General features: G+C 49.4%; 8 protein-coding genes across 8 annotated transcripts; 5 read left to right on the plus strand and 3 right to left on the minus strand.

The window, feature by feature from the left end:
* Window positions 1-1,374: 1,374 nt before the first annotated feature.
* Window positions 1,375-2,173, minus strand: TRV_04037 (uncharacterized protein; the record flags this gene model as incomplete). The annotated part of the gene is made up of 3 exons (XM_003021814.1): window positions 1,375-1,880; window positions 1,967-2,034; window positions 2,091-2,173. The coding sequence occupies 3 exons, from the start codon at window positions 2,171-2,173 to the stop codon at window positions 1,375-1,377; spliced, it is 657 nt and encodes a 218-aa protein (XP_003021860.1).
* Window positions 2,174-6,164: 3,991 nt separating this feature from the next.
* On the plus strand, window positions 6,165-6,488 carry TRV_04038 (uncharacterized protein; the record flags this gene model as incomplete). The annotated part of the gene is made up of 1 exon (XM_003021815.1): window positions 6,165-6,488. One exon carries the CDS (start codon window positions 6,165-6,167, stop codon window positions 6,486-6,488), a length of 324 nt encoding a protein of 107 aa, XP_003021861.1.
* A 291-nt stretch (window positions 6,489-6,779) lies between these two features.
* Window positions 6,780-9,128, plus strand: TRV_04039 (uncharacterized protein; the record flags this gene model as incomplete). The annotated part of the gene is made up of 5 exons (XM_003021816.1): window positions 6,780-6,926; window positions 6,987-7,222; window positions 7,272-7,492; window positions 7,553-8,185; window positions 8,239-9,128. 5 exons carry the CDS (start codon window positions 6,780-6,782, stop codon window positions 9,126-9,128), a joined length of 2,127 nt encoding a protein of 708 aa, XP_003021862.1.
* Window positions 9,129-9,327: 199 nt separating this feature from the next.
* Window positions 9,328-12,656, minus strand: TRV_04040 (uncharacterized protein; the record flags this gene model as incomplete). The annotated part of the gene is made up of 2 exons (XM_003021817.1): window positions 9,328-10,035; window positions 10,101-12,656. The coding sequence occupies 2 exons, from the start codon at window positions 12,654-12,656 to the stop codon at window positions 9,328-9,330; spliced, it is 3,264 nt and encodes a 1,087-aa protein (XP_003021863.1).
* A 173-nt stretch (window positions 12,657-12,829) lies between these two features.
* On the plus strand, window positions 12,830-14,330 carry TRV_04041 (uncharacterized protein; the record flags this gene model as incomplete). The annotated part of the gene is made up of 6 exons (XM_003021818.1): window positions 12,830-12,919; window positions 13,016-13,060; window positions 13,133-13,219; window positions 13,287-13,409; window positions 13,472-14,191; window positions 14,259-14,330. 6 exons carry the CDS (start codon window positions 12,830-12,832, stop codon window positions 14,328-14,330), a joined length of 1,137 nt encoding a protein of 378 aa, XP_003021864.1.
* Window positions 14,331-16,158: 1,828 nt separating this feature from the next.
* On the plus strand, window positions 16,159-19,078 carry TRV_04042 (gamma-tubulin complex component GCP6, putative; the record flags this gene model as incomplete). The annotated part of the gene is made up of 2 exons (XM_003021819.1): window positions 16,159-16,276; window positions 16,317-19,078. 2 exons carry the CDS (start codon window positions 16,159-16,161, stop codon window positions 19,076-19,078), a joined length of 2,880 nt encoding a protein of 959 aa, XP_003021865.1.
* A 1,017-nt stretch (window positions 19,079-20,095) lies between these two features.
* TRV_04043 (uncharacterized protein) lies at window positions 20,096-20,900 on the minus strand (the record flags this gene model as incomplete). Its single annotated transcript, XM_003021820.1, has 2 exons — window positions 20,096-20,673; window positions 20,777-20,900. The coding sequence occupies 2 exons, from the start codon at window positions 20,898-20,900 to the stop codon at window positions 20,096-20,098; spliced, it is 702 nt and encodes a 233-aa protein (XP_003021866.1).
* Window positions 20,901-21,634: 734 nt separating this feature from the next.
* Window positions 21,635-24,262, plus strand: TRV_04044 (uncharacterized protein; the record flags this gene model as incomplete). The annotated part of the gene is made up of 2 exons (XM_003021821.1): window positions 21,635-21,928; window positions 22,004-24,262. 2 exons carry the CDS (start codon window positions 21,635-21,637, stop codon window positions 24,260-24,262), a joined length of 2,553 nt encoding a protein of 850 aa, XP_003021867.1.
* Window positions 24,263-24,740: the final 478 nt, after the last annotated feature.

Below are 24,740 nucleotides of genomic sequence, written 5' to 3' on the forward strand. Positions count from 1 at the left end.
ATGGCCTTTGTCTGGTCCCATTGGCTGCATCTCCCACGTTGTTAGTCTCCGGGACAAGCAGACAGGCGACTCGTCATCCTTCTTTCTTGTTAATTCCTCGCCGTATCGAGTTGCTGAGCCCGCTGGCCGCGTACTTTGTAGTTATAGAGTTAAATTTGGGACCTCTCCCGTGGCCACTCCCGTTTTTTTTTGTAAACTCGCTTTCATCTCGAAGCTATATGAGGCGTTTGGTGCAATGAATAGCTCATTTTTTTTCTCTTTGTTTCCCCTTGAAATTGGACCCTAGCTGTAAGTAGCTTTCTGTTTTAGTCGCCCGTAGGTTAACGATCAGCCAGCTTGAAACAAGTTTATGGGGAAGTTTGGCCCTTCAACCACTGAGATGGTGGGGATCTAGTGCGAGAGGGTTAGCTCCTTTGCCCACCAAGGAGAAATAAAAGACCAGAAAGCGAGGAAATCACCGTTGTGGCCCTCTTATGGATCTACATATTGCTTGCACAGAGTAAGAAGGCATGCACATGTTCAAAATGGCGGTATGCACATCTCAATCTCCTCCGCCTGTTCCTTGGTTGCTTCTTCTACCCACAACCCCCCCCCTCTCTCCCTCCTTAACGACGCCCCCTTATTCTCCTGCCCCGCGCCGTTGGAAACGGAACTGCGGTGGGCATTCGTGGGTTTAAGATGACACTTGGACTCTCTCCATCGTGCGATGGGCGTGATTCTTTGCCCGCCTTGAGAGGTACGGAGAATAACATTCGGTATTCGTTTGCTAGGCGTAACTCATGTCCGTCTCGTATTCCCCCTCGTCCGTGACTGAAATTAAGATCGGCCCCGTTTGGTCAAAGAGCTGTTTGGAATACCGCGTGGCGAACTAGTCGATGGACTTGGATATCCCTTCCCCCTTTCCCCTCCCCCATCTATATTTATATGGCCTGTATAGGGATAGTGGTACCAGAACATCATTAGTGTAGCGCTGATGTGCCACATAAATGGCAACAAAACGTCATAGATCTGTGAAGTGGCCTCATATCTGCAAGCCGAAAAAATGGTCAATCTGGAGGTGATTGTGCTGTCGTAAAAGAAGGTTGTAGCGAAAGGTAAGGCCCGCAAAGGGGCCGTTGTTGTAAATATACGATGTGGGAATAAATAATGAAAAAAAAGGGAGAGAGAGACCCAGCAGCTTATAACTATGGCGAAAACAGGGGTAAAGGGCGGATGCCGCAGGTAAAATATAATATGGTTATCAGTCGTGTTTCGTGCGTTAGAGATGCGGTAATCCGGCTTGTAAGTAAAGTCGCGAGCGCGATTCTGAGGTATAATATCGAGCTTCGGGTAGCTATCGCGTTCTGCCACTTGAAACACTCCCGGGCGAGTCTCTTACTCACATTTAGGCATTGGGGGATTGTCAGCAGTGACGTTTCCACCATAGGTAACATCGCACCCCGGATTTGCAAACACCGTCTCTCTCCCTTCGATGGTCATACAGCCATTTCCGATATTAGCTACAAACAGCTTCGGGAGCTCAGGATTCAACGTCCTGGAAGCGCCTGAAGCGCAGTTATTAATCATCACTGGAGCACAGTTCATATACATCTCACGGTTCCCAAATAGATTGAACCAGGTCCAGGCCAGCATAGCCCTTCCGGACGGTGTGTCCCTGGGGATGGTGAAATTGTACATGCCCGTAAGTGGGCATCCTCCCATGATGGATTTAATCACCCGAAAAGATGTGCCGTTGTCGAGGCTGAGGGATACCTGACAGGATCCCCCGCCATGAGTTGCAGTGCCGGTGAGTTCCAGGGAGTATATTTGGCCAGCTGTGTAATTTGCTGTTGCACGGAAAGTGGTGTTGGAATGGTATCCTTTGCAAGGGAAATTCGAACCTACAGAAGGGGGGGGTCAGCCTTGAAACAGATTTATATTTCCGCCTTGCTGTTGCTCCATTCCAACGATAGGGCGTAACTCATACCATCGGCATTCAGGGGGCTGGTCATAGAGTAGTCAATATCAGTATATTTGTTTTCTGGGTTGAATTTGCTATAATCGATGTTAGTAAGATGCCACAGTTCTTTGCTGTCCTAAAATGCACTCACCTTCTAAATGGATAAGGCATTTTCATCTCCATATGCCCAGATACACCGGTGCACGCTGCAAGGAGAACATATATCAGCTGCATTTTTAGCTGCCTGTAGGTCTATTTTGGGGTATATAGAGTTGACAGATGACCCTGTTGATATCTAGTATATATATCCAACATTTAGCTGCAATCTTGAGAGGGTGAACTAACGCCGCTACATTTAGTTTTGATGAGCTGTATGGGCTATCCTAACCAGTTGCTTGTGTCATTGTTCTCCAAGGCAGAGAAGTAGATATCAAGCTCTGAAGAACTTTGGGATGTACCCAGGGATATCGCTTAAAATGAAGTCAAGGGCCCGAGTCGTCCATCATCAGGATCAACTGTGAGCTCCCGATAGATAATAATATATCCATGGTCTCGAACAGCATAGTACCTTCTCCCACGAGTGGCTGACCTACAGGTGACCCGATATCCCCTGGCCGTGATCAGATGCGATATCACACCAGCGCACGGAGGGGATGACTTTGAGCAGACACCTGCCATCTCGTTGACAGCGGCCTACCCTGCTGATACAGTTTCCCAGGGACTATAATCAGGGGAGCTCATGCTGATGGATATTATCCTGTGCCATCTCAGGTTGTTTGACGTATCATGATAGAAGGTATATATGGCTGGACATATCTGGGCAATGTAGGACAATCTCACAACGGGGCTGACATCCCTCGGAACACCTGCATACTACCGCTTATCGGTGTGCCTTGTTCGAATATTCCTGATATCATATGGGATCCTGATGGTGTAAGGGGGAAGTTTTTGGAGCCCTCATGGCGAACGCATGGACGAGGCGTTTCTTAGCCAGCTGGTTAGTTATCTAGTTACACGACGGAGTCATGGACGTTGACGAGTTAGTTATATACCACCCGAAGGGGCTCTGAACGAAGCCTATGACGCTCACAGCTGGCGTTGGGATCGCTTCCATCCCATACACATGCACACACACGAGGTCAGCAGCGAGGCAGCGAGTGTCTTCAAGAATAAGAGAAGCTGGGAGAAGTCTTGAGCTGTGCAAACCACGTGTTTTGCCGTTGTTGTTGCTCCTCCTGGACTTCGCTGCGACCAAACCTACAACGCCTTAGCAACCACTCGCTCCTCTGGCTGTTTACTGACAGCTTGCACAACTCTGCAGCGAGTTAGCAGGCGATATATATCCTGTTTGAGCCTGATTTCATGGCGATATCTCATTCTGATTTCCGCGGAGATTCCTTACGCCGGCCGAGGGGCCGACCCTGGAAGATGTCGATGCAGCCAGGTTCAACAAGCGAAGGATCCTGACTGCTTCTAGACGAGATGGACGCCACTAGTTATCGGCGTTATAGTTATTAGACCGAAGCCGAGTGCCTCCAGATGGAATGAGGAGGTCTAATGAATGTCCTCGTCGAGACGGCTCCTTTCTGGTTGTGTGTTTCGTTGCTGATCTGCCTGATACCCATGTCCACATCGTCCGTCCGCCGGGAGGGTCGGTACGGTTAAATAGGGCCCGAATGCTTAACAAGCGAACCCTAACTACCTAACTTGAGCTGACAATGCGGCTGTGTAAGGGGTGAAGTTGAAGTCTCGGGACTTGTGGCCTCGAATCGTTGCCGCTACTGCATGGTAGCCACGATTCTGATCTTATGTGTCATTGCAACTGGAGATCTCGCTAGATACCATATTGGGATACGACGGGTGCATATATACCTGGCAAAGCCAGATAAGCTTAATTAAGAAACGGATTTGCCTTTACTCGGACTCACTATGATTTTGAACGCTGCTCACTGCCCAGATTTGTTGAACATCGTCGTGCTGTGGAGGGATTCACCGAGACGCGGTTGTAAGTCGGATCAGAGCAGGACCAGATGATTATTGAACATGGGATGCTTATTGGTCATCTGCTGGCAGTTATCAGCTGCAGGGTCTATTGTGAGTAACCCTCCATCTTACTCTGAGAGGCATTTTTAGATGAGAGGCCTATCGCTTGTTCTCGTGGTGATCCTCCTTATCCGATCCATCAAGTTCCTTTTTTGGGAGGATACCATGCCTGAAACAAATCTTCATGCCACAGATAATGTGAAGGATGTTTCTTTCTTCGACAATACGACCTTAGAGGCTGCCCCGTCTAAGGAGTCAGAAAAGATCTTTGCCAGATGTATCTTCCAGTACGGGATGTGCAGAAAGGTTCTGATCATATCAAGAGATCCGGCAAATAGAAGGGAGTTATTCCGCTAATTCTTTCAAGGTGGTAATTACTTTATCCTGTTCGTTGTTTGCTTGATCTTACTTAGCTGACCTATGACAGCGGGCGTATGTATGGCGAGGACTGAGTGTCGTCGAGATCGCGAAGTGTATGAACTGACCGGCTTTTCGGGTCTAAGCCCCTTCCGCTGGATTGCTGAAATCTTACTTCGGCATGACCATAGGCACCCCATGTGCCTCTTGTGTGGCCAATTTATCCCCTGTTCGTGAAATGTTAATGCAACATGCATGATACTCCATTCCTTCAATAGGGAGCTGCTGAGTGACGGAGCCTAAGAGACAATCCAAATCTTAACCGGCACCCGGATCCCGGGCCAATAATTTAGATATACTGATTCTTTGACTAGGCGTATAACCACCATGCTGCTGAAATATATGAACAGGCTCCCTATGGCCATATTCGTGCAAAACATGAGGTCAGGTCATCGGCAGAGGATAGTTCCTTGAGGGGATCAGCTGGGATATTTACGTCCAAAAGATTATTGAATCAGAGAGAGATCTGCCTTATGACACTGAGATTCGGGATAGCTGGATCATATTTTACCTGCTAAGTGAATAACCCCAAGTTACCGGGGTTATGTGATGGACAACTCAGTCACCCTTGCCGCTGTTTGATGAACTAGTCTAGGGATGCTGTCTCACTTCTTCTAGGCACAGATTAGGACGCCTGGCTGATTGATGACGTTTCCCACGATCCAGTAAAAGATGGCCAATGCTGTAACTACATCTGGAGCAACCGAATCCTCCCTTGGAAAATCCGGCAAACTGTCGGTGTGATTAAAGTATGCAATGGAATTTACGGCATTCTCAAGATGCATACGCAACTTATTTTGTGGAAACGTCTTACAGTAACTAGTCAGTCGTTTTCGACCGTTCAACGTCGCTCAAAGACTGCAGGAGTCTAGGCCCACGGGTTCTCCGTCGCCTAACATAGTCAAATCTGGTCTTATATTTATTTTTGGGGGGGATAACAATGGTGGGAGTCTGAAGCGATGGCTGCTCCAAGGGCCTGCCACCGCAGGATGGCTTCCTCCCATCGGTTTACTCTTGTTCTGATAACTATCTATCTCTTCCAGTGCGACGAAAATGCCGAAATCATACCCGTTCAAACAAACCCTTGAAGAAGTGAGGAGGATTTCAAGCTTAATCAAGCTTTACTTGGTTGCGCATATGGGGAACAGGGATCCCGCCCAGCCTCCGCCATCCTGCATAAGCCCATGCAGTTCGAGCCCACCAAAAGCTTGATATCGCTACTCGTTGCATGCTCGTCCTCTCAATCCTCGTCGAAGATGGATTCCACCAGAAACACTCCTGTTGCACAGCGGCTGCGGAATGATATCCCCCCGAATACCATTTATCAGCCTGTCTGGATGTGCACGCCTCAAAATGCAGATCTATCGCTTCTGGTCAAGGGAGCCTGTGATCTATATATCTCCGCGGAGCCCTGGGTTGTGCTCGATTCTATACTGTAAGCCAGCTCTGAGAGCATGCTGCTGGTTAACAGAAGCCAGGTTGCACGCCCATGATTCAAGACGCCGATACCCTTCATATCAGGATGGGTGATCTCATCTGGACCCCCCTGGGATACGCTGTGCCCCGTGGATGCCCCGTGGAATGGGCTTGCGTCAGCATGGATGCATTTCAACTTTTACCTGGATAGCCGCTGGTGTTCCTGGGGAAGAGGAGAATGGAGCAGTATTTATTCTGCTTTTATTCCCATGAAATTTAGAGCTACTTGGACAGGAATGTGGTTATCTACTTAGATAAAACAGAATATTCTTCCCCAAATAACGCCATCATGCCGTCCATTGAACCCATCCAGATACAGCCTTTGCCCATTTTCAATGGAAAGGAAAATGGCCTATCTTCCTTGAAAAGTCCCACCAAGAATGGGGATGTATTTGTGAATACATTTGACATTCCCCTTCCACCTCCAGCTAAGAAGCCTTTGGAGATCTTGGGTATAGACAAAGATACTCCAGATGGACATGTTCCAAGGGACCCTATTCAAATCCGGTTGACTGGTGTTCACCCGCTTAACTCTGAATCTCCTCTTACTGCCTTGTTTGACGAAGGTACTATTCCTCTTGTATGTGCTGCTACAGGCAATATTCGATTCTAATGTTAGCCGGTATGACTTAGGATTCCTGACATCCCCTGAACTATTTTTTGTTCGAAACCACGGGGCAGTTCCTGTTATTGAGCAAGATGACATCCTCAACTGGGAGCTATCTATTGAAGGGTAAAGCATCTTTGGACCAGATGAGGTTCCGGTTATATGGCTAATCCCTTAATATTTAGATTGGTTGAGAACCCTATTGTCCTGACTATACGACAGATAATTTCCGATTTTCGACAGGTTACTTGTCCTGTTACCCTCGTTTGCGCCGGAAATCGTCGTAAAGAGCAAAATATGGTTCGAAAATCCAAGGGATTCAACTGGGGTGCAGCAGGTTTATCAACTGCCTTGTTCACGGGGCCAATGATGCACGACATCCTGACCAGAGCGAAGCCGGATAGACGGGCAAAATACATGTGCATGGAAGGGGCTGATGCTTTGGTATGTTGACACCCGTTGACGGAAGTAGAAATAAGCATCCTGATACTCATTTTTTAATAGCCAAACGGAAACTACGGCACCTCCATAAGGCTCTCAACAGCCATGGATCCAGCTATGGGCGTTATGCTTGCCTACATGATGAATGGAGAGCCTCTCCGTCAAGATCATGGCTGGCCGCTCAGGGCAGTTATTCCAGGGCACATAGGGGGTAGGAGTGTGAAATGGATCACCAGGATAATATTGACGGAAAATCCAAGTGATAACTGGTATCACATATATGACAACAGAGTGCTGCCGTAAGTACCGTCATTCCGTATCATTATGTCTTTCACTAAGAGGATAAAGAACAATGTGCTCCCCTGAAATGGCAACCGAAGATGATAGTTGGTGGCGTGATGAACGCTATGTGATTCAACATCTTAACGTCAATTCGGCAATTGCCTACCCACAACATGATGAAGAAGTGGTAATGTCCACAACGCCTACATATACCATCAAAGGTTATGCCTATGGGGGCGGTGGAAGACAGGTTTCAAGGATAGAGGTTTCCTTGGACAGCGGTAAAAGTAGGCTGCCCATACCTCCTGTAATCATATGAGCAAATTCGCTAACGTCGACTTGTGTAGCATGGCGACTCTCGAATATAAAGTACGACGAAGACAAGTACAGGGCAACAAGTCAATATCTCTACGGTGGTCAACTTGACCTTTCTTGGCGGGAGACATACTTCTGCTGGTGTTTCTGGTCACTGGAGGTGCAAACACATGAGCTTGAGTCTGCAGACAGCATTGTTGTCCGAGCCATGGACGAAGCCTTGAACATCCAGCCACGAGAAATGTACTGGTCTGTACTTGGGATGATGAATAACCCATGGTTCCGCATCACTATCTCCAAGGAGAACGGTGTATTGAAATTCAAACACCCCACTCTGCCTGCCACTCAGCCTGGAGGCTGGATGGAGCAAGTCAAGAAGGCAGGGGGTGACTTAACGGATGGAAACTGGGGAGAGGCACCAAACGGTGCTGTTAAGCGGGTTGAGGTAGCTCCTGAGCCTGAGATTAACATGAAAAAGCCCGGGCTGAAGGTTAACATTACCTTGGAGGAGTTCAAGGAACATAACAGCCGCGAGACTGATCCCTGGTTTGTGGTCGAAGGCGAAGTATATGATGGTACTCCGTTCCTTGAGGGTCACCCAGGAGGTGCCCAGAGTATCATTTCGACAGCGGCCACAGATTGTACAGATGAATTCCTGGCTATCCGTGAGTTTACATCATCCACTTTGTACTTGATCAGAGGCTTACATCAATTTTAGACAGTGAATCAGCAAAGGCCATGATGCCTGATTACCATATCGGAACACTTGATCCTGCTGCGCTCCGTGAGCTGCAGAGCTCTCAGGGGGAATCTAACAAGCCTCTTCCAGTTATCCACGAGTGGGAAAAAGTGAAGTTGACAAAGAAAAAGGTCCTATCACTTGACACAGCATTGTTCACATTTTCGTTTGCAGACACGTCAAAGGTTCTAGGGATTGGTGTGGGCCAACATATTATGTTGAAGGTCAATACAAGGTCGAATGACCCTTCCAGTGGTGTCATCAGGGCTATTACTCCTTTATCCGATCCCTCATTGAAAGGAAGCATGGAACTTCTCATCAAAATATACCGACCAGCTCCTGGATTTGCTGGCGGGCAGCTTACTGTCCCCCTAGACAAGTTACCCATTGGTGCAGAAGTGGACTATAGGTTGTCCTCCCATTGCAAATTTGAATATCTCGGTCGAGGTAGGGTAACAATAGACGGCAAAGAGCGGAATATATCCTCATTCAACATGATCTGTGGTGGAAGTGGTATCACACCAATGTTCCAGGTTCTCCGAGCAGTCTTGCAGGATGCAGAAGATACAACAACTTGTACCCTTCTCGATGGCAACCGCACGGAAGATGATATTATGTGCCGTTCAGAGCTGGCTTCATTTGTATCATGTGATACAAAGAATAAATTGAAGGTTGTTCACACTTTGACCCAGGCATCAGAGTCATGGTGTGGATATCGTGGTAGGATCTCGAAGGATTTGATATCCAGACACGTCGCGCGTTCAAAGAACAGCATGGTGCTTATTTGTGGCCCTGCTTCCCTAGAGACGTCTGTGAAAAAGATGCTTCTTGAACAACATTGGGATGAAGAGGATATATTCTTCTTCTAGCTCCGGGTCGTGTATATTGTTGGAAGTTTCTTGTTTAAGATCCTTTTTATGGATGGGTGGCTTGGAATTTTATTTCGTCTTTCATTTCTTATCTACCTGCTCAATTCAGCTAGCTTGTAGTTATTTAGATCTTTTGAAGATAGATAACGCTTGTTTGTTTTCATAAATGCATTGATTCTCATATATACGTTCAAGGTATTTACTTCGAGGAGCTGGGGGTTTTCGGTTTCCTGAAGCATGCAAATTCTCCACGAGTGGCTTCCCGCAACCTCTTCAAAACGCCACGCATCTCACCAAGTTCGGCCTGTAGCTTTGCACGAGCATCGTTGGTGGTCCTGCGGTCTAGTTCAAGGTATATTTGTCCTTGAACCTTGGATGCGGCATCAGTCGAGTATTGAGATAGTGTTTGGGCGATAAACTCCGTGTCCAAGGTAGCTTGCATGAGCGCAGGCAGAGTATATTGGGACCGTCTCATGAATGCCTCAAGCAGAGCACTGGAGACCTGAGTGAGAAGCTCAGCCAGAATTTTATTGGTCAGATTAGATGAGGAGGAAGACTGGGGAGTTGGAACCCTCATTGGCAGGGTGGTAGAGACCTCATTGTGAACCATTACGAGTGAGAGCATGGTTGAATATACGTAGGGTCGGATTTGATCTGGGCGACTGTTTGCTGGAACCCAGTCAGGGGATGCGATTCCCTCAAGGATAGTATGTTTCAGGTTTTCAACTATCGGTTTGAGATATGACTGGAACAAACGGATATCAATCTGGCCCAGTACATCTTGGATGGTTTTCGATTCGTCCGTTAGTTTCACAGCGAATGAAGACTCGAATGTTGTGATGAGTTGCGGTACATGCTCAGCACGGAGAGCTTTGAGATTGGATAGAGTCAATAATATACGGACGTTCTAAATATTGAATGTAAGTATCCAGTAATGAGAAGAAAGGTCGTAGGTGTATTGGAAAAACTAACCCTGTTGTTTGAGTCAACTCCTCCACTTGCAAAGACGGAAGAATGGGTATCTGGACCTGTTGCTGCACCTTCAGGGCTAGGAAGTACCCATTCAACGTCGACATCAGCGTTCACTGGGTGCTCAGCGTTTTCAACTAGGCCACTCAAGGCTTTGTACACGCTAGTCACGAACTGCGTTCTCACTAGTTGGAGAAGTTTCGCCGGAGGAGGTGTAACAACTTCCACCGCACCGGGTTTTCTCATCGATTCGGAAATATATAGTATTTTTTGCATCCCAGAAAGAATTGAAGATTCAAAGGTCATAAAATAACTGGGCATTTTACTCAAACTTTTAATTGTTTGGTGCCGCGTCCAATCTTCGAGATATTTGCAGAGTTCGGCATCACTGTTCCACGCGGCACAAACAGCACGAGCGCATCTTTCACGGGTTCCGCTCACCAGGAGCTTCAGTCTATCATAGGAGCCGCTGTGGCCTGATATGGGGTTTAGAGAAGCCATCTCGCTTGCAGCAGTGCCGATTAATATTAAGAATTCACCAAGGTAATGCACTCCACTCAGGGAGTTTGAGTAGGGCGGCCAGAATGCGAAATCATCCCACGGCTGCCCTGTTTTCTCTGGTAGCGGAGGAATATTCTGGGGATCAACTATCAAACGAGATTCTGGTGTTAGCCCAGTAAGGGGTACAGTTGGACTTGTTGGCAGAGCAGAGGGGATGAGAGAGGCCAGGTCTTCAGGAGGTTCCGCGAAAATGGTGACAACATTGTCGCGGATCAGACCCATAAGCTCTATGATGCCATCTTTGAGATCGTTGACTCCGTTGGTGGACAGGCGGTGATGTTTCCGGCTCTCACCGTCAAATCCAGCGGGTAACAATCTCTGTTTGCTTCCATCAAGAAAAGACTGTGTGGAATCCCAAAACCCAAGTACATCTCCAAGAATGCCGCCTTGGACGGAAAGTAGCTTCTTTAAGAAGGTGTGTATACATTCCCAGAGTTCAATTACTGATTCTGAATCAAGGTGGTGTCTGCTGGGTCTAGATCCTTCGCTTAGAGAATTTCGCAGGTAGGGAGCAACAAGTTGTGGATCAGGCTTCTTCCCGGCGGCAAGCCGTCGCCTTAGAGTCTCAATCTCAAACCTTGACCTTTGGCAGAAGGCAGTAATCTTGTTCTTCAAGTAGTCATAGCGGCTAAGGAGCCAGACCCATACTGGGTTATCCTCTACTCCAAGTTCAAGGAGAGCGGCTATAAGTTCCATATGCTCCTCAGCTTGCACACCGCCTGCGCCAACTGGTGAGGTAGATTGTGCATTGCTGAGTCGTTTCCATAAATCGCGTTTGAAGGCTTGGATCTGCTTTTCGACGTCCATCCACATTCTTCCAGTGACCAGAATGGTATACACCTGTTCATCTCTAAGAGGCTGTTTAGTTGATGCAGCCCGTTCTGCAACAGCCTTCGCCTCGTTTGCAAATCTCCTAGCGCTGTTATATTGATCGAAGATCGTCTGGTAATCACGCTCCTGGATAGATTTCGATAGATGGCCTCCGATTTCATACATCTCACGCTGCTTTTCGACTGCATCTAAAATAGATTTCAGACCTTCCTCGCGCTGCTGACCGTTCAAAGCTTCACTCCATAGTTCCCGCGCTTGTTCAGATGCCTCTGCCAATGGTGTGCTGATACCAGAGACATTTGTCAGACTTCCAGAGCTTGGTGTATCTGGCCGAAGGGCAGGCTTGCTCTTCGATCGCCATAAGCCTGTGGTAGCTGAACCACCTAATTGGGAGCCTGACCTGCGGTGCTCGCCGGATGGAGACCTATGCAGTCGCGAATTGCTCTCGCCACTATTCTTCATTTCCGTATAGACGTTATCTAGTGTTGCCTTGACTCGCACGAATCTCTCAAAGTTTGATTCGACCAGCATCTTCAGCGAGGCAGACTTCTCATCAATTGACCTCGACAGGTAGTCCAACCCCTGAAGAAGTGACTGAGTCGAGGCTGACTCCTGCGTTTCAGAGAGGAAATCAGACGCTGAAAAGTTCTTGGAAGAGAGCAAGAATTGCTTCCGTACTCTCTCGTCGTCGACGGGGAGCCCGCGCATCCTTAGTGTTCTTAGAATCGTATCTGGCCCTCCGAGGGGATCAGGCTCGTCCTTCAGTGCTGTGCCATCGCCGCCTTTGAACCTTTCCTGGTCTCGTTTCCCTGCAATCAGGCCCGAGTATCGTATCTGGGACCGGCGGCGATAGTCATCGCTCTTCGAGGGGCCGTCACCTTCGCCCTCGCTGTCGGAGTCTAGCTGTGCGGGCCACTCTTCAGGGTAGAGATCCGGCAGGTTGTAGAACTGCGCCGCATCCCGGGGCTGAACATCGGCCATCTCGGCGTCTGTATCTTCATGCGCTGTCTCCCTAAACACGCCTCCGTCTCCAGCTGCAATCAATTCATCGCATGTTCTGCTGGTGCTGCTACTACTTGTCGTGTAGTTGTTGATGTCTCGATGTCGAGTCGTTTTAAGGTTGAGGTTTCGAGAAAGGCGGCGAACGGAAACAAACAAGACAAACATGATCCAAGCTTCCGATGTAACACTTTTTTTTTTTTCGCGGCTTCACATCTTCCGTCTCTTTCTCAAACACCAAACTTCGCCGTCTTCTCTTTTTCCCCTTCTTCTCTGCCCTGCCCAATTGCTGAGTTTCTATCGAGATACCTTTGTTTGCTGTGCCCAGGAGGTCTAGCATCATGGCTTCAGGTCGTCTCTTCTCTCTCCCCATGCGATCGTCCCTGCGGGGGCCGGCGCTCTCGACTTTCCGCCCCTCTCCATTCTATGCTGTAGGTGCTTTTGACGGAAGAGATTGATAGCTTCACAACGAGGATAATTTAGACTAACGGTGCTTCGTTGGATAGTCTCGGTGCTACTCCGTCCAGGCCGCGGACAAGATTGCCAAATTTAACGGCCAGAAGGGCCCGGACGTAGGTGTCCATCCTGCACGGCACTCGGGTTTTTGTACGGCGAGGACGGAATGCTGACGGGTGCACAATTAGGGCAAATATACTGTTACTCTGATTGAGGGTGACGGTATCGGACCAGAAATCTCGGAGTCCGTTAAGCAGATCTTCAGCGCAGCTAATGTATAGCTCCCCGGATCCTTTGCATGTCCTGAGGCACAGCTTTTCTAAATACCGGTTTTGATCACAGGTACCAATCAAGTGGGAGCCGGTTGACGTTACTCCCATCTTGAAGAACGGAAAGACTGCTATCCCAGACGATGCTATCGCCAGTGTCAAGAAGAACTTTGTTGCCTTGAAGGGCCCTCTTGCTGTAAGCTCCGGGAACTTCCTGTGGATCAAAATGGATATGTATATAACTGACGGCTCGACCAGACCCCCATTGGCAAGGGACATGTTTCTCTCAACCTGACCCTCCGACGAACCTTCAACCTTTTTGCTAACCTCCGCCCCTGCCGATCCATTGCCGGCTACAAGACTCCATACGACGATGTTGACATTGTCCTGATCCGAGAGAACACTGAGGGAGAATACTCTGGAATTGAGCATGTTGTCGTTGACGGAGTTGTGCAGAGCATCAAGCTCATCACCCGCGAGGCGTCTGAGCGCGTCCTCCGCTTTGCTTTCCAGCATGCCCAGGAGATTGGAAGGAAGAAGGTCCGCGTCGTCCACAAGGCCACTATCATGAAGATGTCCGATGGTCTCTTCCTCAACACCGCCAAGGATGTTGCTAAGGACTTCCCTGGCATTGACTTCGACGCTGAGCTTCTCGACAACACCTGTCTGAGAGTCGTCACTGATCCCGCCCCATACAACGACAAGGTCCTCGTCATGCCCAACTTGTACGGAGACATTCTGTCCGATATGTGCGCCGGCCTGATCGGTGGTCTTGGATTGACCCCATCTGGAAACATTGGAGACGAGTGCTCTATCTTCGAGGCCGTTCACGGTTCCGCCCCCGACATTGCCGGCAAGGGATTGGCTAACCCAACTGCTCTCCTGCTCAGCAGTATGATGATGTTGCGCCACATGGGATTGACCAACGATGCAAACAAGATTGAGGCTGCTATCTTCAAGACTCTCTCCGAAGGAAAGGTATGTTATGTCAAATCTCTGTCCTTGAGCCATGGAATTCTAGGCTAACTGTGACTTGAACTACTAGGCACTTACCGGTGATCTTGGAGGCAAGGCCAAGACCCACGAATATGCCGACGCCATCATCAAGAACATATAAGTGTGGTCTGTGACCCTAACACTACGGACATCTACCTAATGCATTAATCCAGCGTGGATCTTGTTAGTCCCAAAAGAAGAGTTGATTAGACGGAGTAGAATCGTTCTGCATTCCCCATTGAATTGGATATTGTTTACCCCCCCGCTGCATTTCTTATCTGTTTATCTCATTGATGTTTTTGTACCTTGTACTTGTTGCTATGTTATTTTATGTGTACAAATGATATGCGGATGAATTTTCGGAAAATCCTGGGGCGTATTCAGATACATGTTCAATTATGAAGCAATCGGTGGTATTCTGCTGTTATACAAGTATCATTAACTCATAAATAGTACGTTATCATCGCCGTCTACCCCCTCGTTTTGACGCGGGTCTCCCTTTCTTCGGCTTTCCGCGCGTAGACTGCATCCTCGTAGCTCTTGGAGCAGGAGATTCCGCTACCTTCGAGTCTCCGTCACCTTCATCCTCACTACCGTCCCTACCTGCCTCAGTGTCCTCTTCCTCCCCGTCCTCCTCGTTAGCGCTACCTTTCTCGCTGGCAGCATCTCTGTTAGACTCTACCTCGACCTGGAGCCGTGAAGAGCGTGTGCCTCCCCTAGGTTGACGCTTCGCCCTACCTCCTCGTCGGCTACCTCGGGATGGAGCAGGGGATGAACGAGGTTCTAGATATCCCACAAAGTCAGTAGGTGGTTCAACGTATAACAATAGATGATATATAATTAATAACTTACCGTCTGTATCTGCAATGGTGCTAGGTCGTCTAGAAGTGGCCCTCCCGCTAACGGACGGAGAAACAGAGCCCTCCGGATTTAATCTTCGATCCCACATCATGTCTCCGAACTCATCCTCGGGTAAACTAAACGGGCAGTAAAGCTCTTGGGGTTGTTCTGCATCCTCGGATTCTTCCGTAGATATTGGCTCTTCCTACATCCATGATTTAGCATAGCTTCAAACAACGGGCCGCCGGATAGAGTTATCACAGACCCTATCATCCAGCGCTGATAGATTATACAGAGTCCCTAGCTTCTTCCATATCCCTGGTATTCGCGTATGCTGATCATTCGGCGTCGCATATCCTTGGCTCTTCATATAATCCGATATAGCAAGCATGCGGAAGTGCTTATGCATCCCTAATCATCCAGCCATAATTAGCTTCTGGAGCTAGCTATATGCAGAGCGGAGGCGAACGAACCCACGGGTTTCCAGCGTATTATTCCTTTTAGCAGTGATGTCTCTTGTTCATCTGTCCATGGGTCTGCCACTATCGCATCGTAATCTATCTCGCGGACTGTAGGCGTGGGCTGTGGTGGTTCTTGCGACGGGGTTGCCGCGGTCTTCTGTTTCTTGCGTGGAGGCATTCTGATATCATACAGCTCGTACTTGGCCGGCAGTAGCTGTGTAGGACAATATCCGCCGTGTATAAGGTATCTTGGTCCTTCAGACTCCCCGTGTCTCTCTCCTGTTCTGCTTGGTGAAGCTGTTCCTTGTTGTCTTTGTTGCAGCTCTTCTTTCTAGCTTTGCTTCTTTGGGAACCTTTGGAAGTCATGCCGATCCATGCTTTGTTTGGACTAGCGTTATTTTCATCAGTCACGTGAAAACGCGTTCGGATTACATAATCAGAATCTCGAACGCCGAAAAGGGAAATCATTGACAACAGACAAAAAAGGAGCAGAAGAAAGAGAAGAAATGCGACGCATATAACTATCAATATCTGGATGATAGAAGGGGCAGTTTGATAGATTGATGGCTGAGACAATAATATTTTGCGTTGACACTGGTCTACTCTGGGTATATCAGTCTCTCAGGCTCGCGTGTCATATACCCAGCCATGGAGTTTGAATCTCCAGAGGACCCGTTTGAACTGGATGTTCTCCAGGAGTCTGTTTTCTTCACGATTGATCCCATTAAGCCTTTGGAAAACTACCCCTGGGATGATGCTTTACCAGGTATGAGTCTAAATCTTCGTTCTGGCTTACGGATAATCAGTGGCTGATACGTATCAAGACCTTACGGCGGGGCTGTTTGAGAGCCCCATACACTTGTTCAAACATGAGAGTGACAAAGTACACTCATTAAATATATTTGGAGATGAGAAAACGGAAGAGCCAGGCCCACTAAGCGTGGCAGGTTCTTCATCTAGCTCTACGAAGCATGATAGCCAAGAAGAACCTATGGATGATATCTCCGATGAGGATATATGGTCTCTCCACAATATTCCAGCGTTATCTGACACAGGCTACGAATTACTATCCTGGGATATATTTCCAGATACCTGGAAAGAACTGTCAGGCCCAACATGCCTGAGTGAGGCTGGTCCCCGTGGATTTGACGCAGCTTTGATACATCAAGCCACAAATACCGGTCTTGAGGATTCAGGGCGAGTTGCAAAGACTGATGCTTTCATATCCTCGCTTTTCAAATTGGGTCTTGGCTGGAATTCTGTGTTTTTCCGCTATAACGAACAGTCTCGCAATTTTGAGAAGCATCTGAGAGACGTCCGCGTCTCGGGCATTAGTTTACCTGCACTCGACGGCTTGACTGAAGGAATCCTAGAATGTGGAATGTGGATGCGAAAGCTTCGTCGGTTCGTTGCTACTGTGCCAGCTCAGTCAGGATCGCCGCCTTCCCTGGCCAGTCTCGCTCGGGTGGTTTTCATACTGCTGTACAGTATCGAGGACCAGCTTTCAGCAAAATCAAAGACAAACCCGTCCTTGCTTCAGACTAATATGTATTTTAGACGGATCAGCTGTCTTGTTAAATGCCTAGTGGATATTGTCCAACATGCGACCAGGCTTACGGCTGATGTACAGGTTGTTTCGACGGTTTTTGCAAAGTGTGATCACTACTCGCATCAACATTTGTGGCTTGCAGATATTTTCCATGAGATCATGGGTGCTACTTCCAGTTTATGGCTGCATCGTGCAGCTCAGTGGATTGGCCTTCGACCAGCCGGCGGCCAGTTTAATGCATCTCAAGTGTTTGATCCCGGGTACCTTGATGAGTATACCACTGAAGAGACGATATTCAACCCAGAGTCAATGCCGAGCTTCATCCCCCGCGAAGATGCAGATGTTATTTACGAGACTGGAGTGGGCTTGAATCTGCTAAGGTCCTCCCACAAGGGCCATCCGCTGGCAGAAGTGCACCAGAAGGAAAACACGTCTTCCTTGACGCTAGAGTGGGGGTTAACTTGGGAAGATATCAACAATATTCAGCTTAAAGCGAAGTGCTACGAGACTTGTCTGCGAAATGAAATTTTGAAATACAACGGTGCCATCGGGAAAGCCGGTGAAGGGTCCGCGACACCAAAGGAATACACATTTGACTACCCGCAGGAAATAAATATTACCATTGATGATATATACAAAATTCCGGGCTCTGAGGACTGGCTTGGGTCCCAGAGTGAGAGTATGAGTGACTGCCAAATGAGGTCTAGCAGACTCTACGAGCTTGTAAAGGAAGGGTCATGTGTCAATATCGAGAAGAGCCTTATCGCAGAGCATACGTTCGGTCCGCCCCTCGAGTCAGCGCCGTCCCTTTCCTTCGCACCAGTTATCTTGGCACAAAGCCGTCTTGTAAACTTTTCATGTCTGCATTTGCTATTCAAAGTTCACAAAGTTAGAGATCACCTGCAAGTGCAGGAACGCTTTCAACTCCTTGGGAATGCCGAGTTTTTGCTCCGTATTTCCCTAGCCCTTTTCGATCCGAACATGCATAGCGGTGAGCGAAAGTCTGGCGTTGCAAGGGGCGGTTCATCCACAGGTCTACGACTTGGGAACCGAAATTCCTGGCCTCCAGCAAGCTCTGAGCTTCGTCTGGTCCTGACGGGGCTCCTATCCGAGTGCTATGAAGGTAATTCTAATGGAGAGCAGCAGCACCCAGGCGGCCCTAGTTCTAGAGAGTTACCAGGCGGACTGAGCTTTTCCATTCGTGAGCTGACTGGGGAAGAACTGGAAAGGTGCAAGAACCCACATTCGCTTGAGGCCCTTGATTTCCTTCGAATACATTATACCCCACCTTCACCGCTGGAGGAAGTGATAACCCCTCTGAGCCTTGAGAAATATGACATAATCTTCAAGCAGCTCCTTAGGCTGATAAGGATGCTCTCTGTTGTGAGGGACCTGGTTCGCAGCCCTCCAGGCCAACAGACATCAAGCGTAGGAACATTGGAGCAGAGATTCCGCGTGGAGGCATTCCACTTTGTCCAAGTGGTGAGCGACTACAGCTTCCAGGTCGGAATAAACCATCCATGGCAACAGTTTGACAAGAGGCTCTCGAAGATCGAACGGTGCATTGACGAGGGAGACGTGGAAGGCACCATCACACATGCAAAGGGACTCCGGCGGCTGCGAGAATATCACGAAAGGGTTCTCGACCGAATTATTCTGGCCCTGTTTCTGAACAAGAGCCAGCTTAAGGCGCGGAACATGCTTGAAGACGTTCTCCGGTCCATCCTGGCGTACTCCTTCCACGTCAAGGCGTATCAGGAGCGACTGGACATCGCGACGGCAGCGGGCCTGATGCCCTCGTCCAAGACAACGGCGTACTACAACCGTTCTATTCGGGAGTTGTACTCGCGGTTCAAAAAGCAAGTAGGCGGCTTCATCCGCTTTTTACGTAGCTTGGAGGCAGGCGGTGTCAAGAATATGATTGATCACGATGACGACATGGATGCGTCGGCCGATATAGATCTGAACAGCATCTTTGAGCATCTTCTCTTACGACTTGACATGAACGAGTACTATTGATGAGTTAGATGTTTTATTCATTGTATTACCAGCCATCTCACGAGAAATATGACCTGATTTCAAAACAGTTACTCTGTACAAGGAACCAAATTACTACCTGAGTTTACGACAGAAAAGAAGGCGAAGAAAAGAAGGAACAGCGCATGAAGAGCTCATTTCAGGATCGACTGCATGACCGGGGTAGTTATTCGTGCCATGTAATGTATGATGCTGTGATCAAGCAGCCAAACCGGCCGAAGAGATAGCGAAGGGGAAAAAAATACATTAAAGTGCAGATTGTGGCGTCCATGGCTGCTTGGCCGTCTTTTCTCACCTTGCATATCCCGTCAAAAGTCAGCACCAGCGAGCCGGCAAAGCAACTAAAAAATTAGCTAGCTGGCTAGTTGATAAGTTAATGGAGGAATCGGCTCTTGTGTATCTATCTGTTGGGGAGTGCATGAGTGGGATCCCAACCTGACCCCCCCACTGACTATCAGGGCAATCATGGCATAGATACGGAGTAGACGCAGGTACTTTTGAAAGCACATCCTGACTGGCCGCAAGCTGAACCCCCGGGCTAACATTCCTTTTCAATGCAGCCGGTACCAGTGACAAGCGAATACACGATACATACAGCGGGTGGAGCATCGCCCAGGGTAAAATTTCCGGAGAGTTGATTCCGTCAGTCGACGTCATATGCTGGGTCGCCCTTTTCTTTGATAACTAATGGTTATTTATAAGTAACCTGAAAAAGAGACCAGTGATGGCAGATTGAAGATGGCTGGGAGTGACTGGGACCGAAGATCTCGAACAAGCTGGCTGGGTGGTTATAGTTTCTGGATAGTTGCCGAGGAGCCCGGACGGCGCTCTGGAAGCCTGGATTAAACTGTGTGTGTGAGAGAGAGTTGTGTGTTTCGTGAGGAAGTCTAAGTCTATTTCTGAAGAGGTCGTAAGATCGTGGCCGTAGAGTATCCGGGCAGGGCAAAAAGGGGGAGCCAGCACCTTGAGTTCATGCCTGTGGAAGATGCCGCAGCAAGATCAGTCTGCTGCTACGAGCCGCTTGACCTTGTCCAGCAGCACCTTGCTCTCGCGGCCCAGCCGTCTCTTGCCAAACTGGTCCGGCCGCTTTGCCCGGGCCATATCAGCCCTCTCCTTCTGCTTCATCCTCCGCAGCTCAGCTTGTGCCTTTGCCTCCGCGATCCGCTTCTGTGCAGCATTCTCCTCCCTCGCAAAGGGATACGGTTTGGCCCGACGTTGCCTCCTGCCACTACCACTGCCACTGCCACCGGGCCGGCCATCTTCGTCCGTTTCCTGCTGATTTTCGTCTCTCCGTCGTGCCCTAGCCCTGGCCTCTTCGCCTCGCAACCTGTCCTGCTCGCTGTAAGAGTCCACCATGGCCTGCCTGTCCGGGTGCAGCTCCAGCCCAGCCGGCCTGTCTGCAGGTTTTGAACTGTCCTGCTTTGCCGCAGCGGCTTCAGCATGGCTGTCCTCGTTGGCGTCGTCCTGGGACTCGTAGACAGACTTGACCGGCGCCGCTGCGAGCTCGCGTGCCTTGATCTTTTCGTACGACTTCTTCAGCTTGGCCTTGTGAATGAGATCTGCCTTAATCTTTATGACTATCGCCCCGAGAAATCTGCGTATTAGCACCGTAGCCCGTATCAATCACATCATTACGCTGGCCGAGGGAGGGGGGTTAAGGGGGCTGTTTCCGGCTCTCACCTTTGCGCCTGTAGGTCCCGTCCGGCAGGTTTGCTGGGCCGACAGAGAAGCCCTTCTTCGCCCGCTTCTGCTGCGCTGCCTCGCCCTCGCCCTCGCCGTCGTCCATCTTCCTCTTGGGCGCCATCGTCGGTCTTGTCGGTCCTCCGAGCCGTTTGTCGAAGATGTGTCTGGTGTATTAAGTTGCTCCGTAGTTAAAAATCTCGCCGGCGAAGAAATTGAAAATCTTAACTGCAGCAACTTTTCTTCTGCAGGGATTCTTCCTAACTAGCGGTAACTTAACGCCCGTACAAGGCCTTTCGCTCGCTCCATTAACTTAACTAACTCTTAGTGAGCCAGCCATCGATTCTTCGTCATCGCCTGAGCAAGCAGGTGACTCTTGCATGGGGAGAAAAAGAGACGAGGCAAGCCCGGAGGCATGAGGGAAAAGGATTTGCTGCCCCGTGAGAGCGATATAAAAGTCCAATATCGCCCGTCTTATAGCCAGCCAGCAGAGAAAGACAGAAGAGAGAGAAGAAAGCCGTCCCTGAAACATGACGCTGGCGGCCGGCATGTAAAAAAAACCCCCTTTCCACTCACTCTTCCACCGCTGCTCGAGATAACTATTATTATTATTACTATCATTCCCTCTGCTAGCTAGCTAGTTCTTCTATTGCTCCCTTGAATATCTCCTCCGTGCAGTCACTGTGCTCTGTCGGTCTGTCTCTCCACCGGCTCCGTAAGGCCGCAGGAAGAGCGAGCTCTCTGCCCTGCCACGTCTCTCTGCCCCCATTCTACGGCCTGACTGCTTGCTGGTTGCTGTGTCTGTACAATGTCTGGTTGAAAAAACCTCGTTTTATTTGTTTTTTTTGGGAGCCCAACATGCCGATATTTCAGGATCCAGAGGCCCAGGGCCGGGAGTATAGCTGCTGGTCTCCTGCCCTGCCTCTGCGCCGTCCTGCAACACCGCAGCAGCAGCATCTCCAGCAGCAGCACCAGCAAGATCATGAACAGTCGGATCTAGCAGACGAAGAAGACGACGAGATGATGCTAGACCAGGCCTCTGCTGACCAGAACATGGAGACCGCCTGTCATGGCCCCCCGACCAGTAGCCGTGAGGAGCTCATCCGCAGAATCAAGGACGGCCAAAGCCCTACCTGGATCCCCAACCGTGCTGTAAGTAGTCTTTTTCTCTGCCGGAGTACTCTTTTCCCTTTGCTGTTGCTTCTATTCTGGCTAGAAGATGCATAGCAGCTCTGGAGCGTTTGGTGCTGTTCTGGAGTTTTCATACATCATTCCCCCTCTTCCCCCCTTGACTACCGTTTTGATATCACCCGTATATCCCTACTTATTGCTAACACACTACTAAAACAGCTCGAAGAATACTTTGCTACGCATGGTGACTCTCCGCTTGAGAGACTGGAGGAAAAGAAGCGGAATGGCTCGCCTTTGCTACCGTCTGTAGAGCTTGAGCGGTCCCCGGACCAGGAGGCCCCCAGCTACAGGTCCTGTGGCTCTCCCGTCAGCATTGAGCGGCCCAGGTCAGCCCTTCATTCGGGAGATTTCCGCGAAGGATCTCCCAAGCTGCTTGGAATCGAGCAGCTGGCTGAGCCGTCTTCTTGCGTTGCTTCTTCCTCTTCTTCTTCTTACCAGGAGCCAGGATGGGTAGACTCGAACATCGAGATCCCTCCTGCACCGCTGGACCCCTTTGCCAGTCTCAACTTCGGCCACCGCCAGGCCCTGGCCTCTCTCACAGGGAGATCTAGAGCCCCTTCTCTCGGCTCTGTCCCGTCAAGTTACGTCCTCAAGGCTCCCACAAGCCCGCTGGTCATCCAGGCAAACAACCCGGACCTAGACTTCTCCGTCAAGGATGAACATATGGACATATGTTCAACCAGCTCGGAGAAGGCCAACAGACGACGGACTCTGCCGCCAGAGACGTTTCGGAATTTTCCTTCTTCTTCTTCTTCCCTTTCTTCCTCTTACTACCAGGCACACCAGCCCCGGAGGTCTATCACTTCCATGCGGAGCTTGCAGATGGCCTCGTCTCCCCAGGGAGCAGGACATGATTTTCTTCGTCCCAGACGGCCCTCTCAGTCTGCAGAGGCATCTCCCTTACACCATGCTTCCATGGTTGGATCGTTTGAAGAGTCTATCCTCAGAGGCAGGATGTCGACCAACCCATCTAAACCACTGGATTTCACCGCTGAAATAGGCGTACTTGGAAAGGGCAATTGCAAGTCGAACCTGAGGTGTCCACCACACGTCATGGTCCCCTTCCCAGCGGTCTTCTACAGCTACTCAGGCTCGGCCAGCGGTAAGAACATAGCAGACGACAGTCCAAGTCCATACGTTGGCTTTATCGATCTTGAAAACTCCCTGCCGGCTGAAAGCAGGCCTGCTACCAAAAAGCCAAAGAAGCAGGTTGCTCCTCGAAAGTGTCCCTGTCACCCTCCTGAAGAGATCCCTTCTTCAGACATATCTCTCTCTCCACGCGGTGAGCTCAGGGCCAGGGAGAAGCGATCTCGCCGCTCACAATCCCCAAAGTCGCCGCCAGGAGGCTGCTATCGCATCCCACAGCAGGGACAGCTACAGATCATCATCAAAAACCCAAACAAGACGGCCGTCAAGCTCTTCCTCGTGCCATATGACCTAGAAGGCATGGAACCAGGAACCAAAACATTCATCAGACAACGCAGCTATTCCACTGGTCCCGCCGTGGACATACCACAGGCTAGCACCGCCACCCCTGACCCCCACGATAAACCCGTCCTTCGCTACCTGATACACATCAACATCTGCTGTCCCTCTCGGGGCCGTTTCTACCTATACTCCGGCATCCGTGCTGTCTTCGCAAACCGCGTGCCAGATGGCAAGGAGAAGCTACGTAACGAACTGCAGTATCCCGAGCCACGATTCAGCACGTACAAATTATCCAAGGAAGCAGCCAGATTCGCTGCCGAGAAGGCCCAACAGCACCGCCGTCGTAGCTCTGGTATCAAACTAGGCAATCGAGATAGGGAGCAGATCATTCCTACTTCCTCGTCGTCATTTACTTCCCAACCTCTCCAGCCTACTTCTGCATTTCAACTGCGCCCCCCATCCCTGCACGCCCAGATGTCCGACCCTCTGAACCTGCGAGTTGACCATGGGCGTGCAAAGGACCAGGGGAATCCATTCCCAAGCCCACTATACATGTCTCCCACGGCATGGCATATGCGGCCTACCGCAGGCATGCTAGATACTTTTGACGGCATATCAGATGCTCCTTCAACCTCTCCTCGATCAAAAACGGCTCCCTTCACATCCTTCACTCCCCGCCCAGCCCAGGACGCCCAGCAACAGCAACAGCAACAGCAACAAGAACAGTCTATACCTTTACCACCCATACAAAATCTCCAGCTACCGCCCCTATCAAACTCTAGACCTTCCAGCAGATCATCCAATGCCGAAAGTCTGCTATCTCTCAAACTACGGGATCTGAACGAGTCATCTCCTCCGTCTCCATAACTCCGCGTGCCAGTTTCAGCCAAATTTTCCTATTTTCTTATCTGCCGTCAATTCACTCCATCTTATACCCATTCTATCATATGAACTATTTTAATCATTTAAAGATACCCAATCCCCTCTTAATACTAGGGAAAAACAGCTAGCTTGCCATGTACGTAGTTACTTCTAAGCTATCATTCCCAGGTTCAAATTGCTATTCCTTCAGTAAATGGCTCTTTACTCTGCCATCGGAATGGTAATCTCTCGAGCGAGCTTAAATACATACTCCCCTCTCCCTTTCGCAAAGAATCAGGCTGCTATTGATTTTGGATACCATATAGAGCATTGTTTCTTCCTACTATAAGCACATCCATAAAGTCTGCAAAGTTTGCCAGCGGTGAATTCAGATAGCTCAAATTGAAATAAACTACAGTATTTTATCTAGGGCCGTGACTTGACTAAGTAAAGGTATATATTGCGCAACTACCAAGACAGCTAA

The sequence above is a fragment of the Trichophyton verrucosum genome, assembly GCF_000151505.1.
Source record: "Trichophyton verrucosum HKI 0517 chromosome Unknown TV-F-b-10a05.M13f1, whole genome shotgun sequence".
NCBI classification, from domain to species: Eukaryota; Fungi; Ascomycota; class Eurotiomycetes; order Onygenales; family Arthrodermataceae; genus Trichophyton; species Trichophyton verrucosum.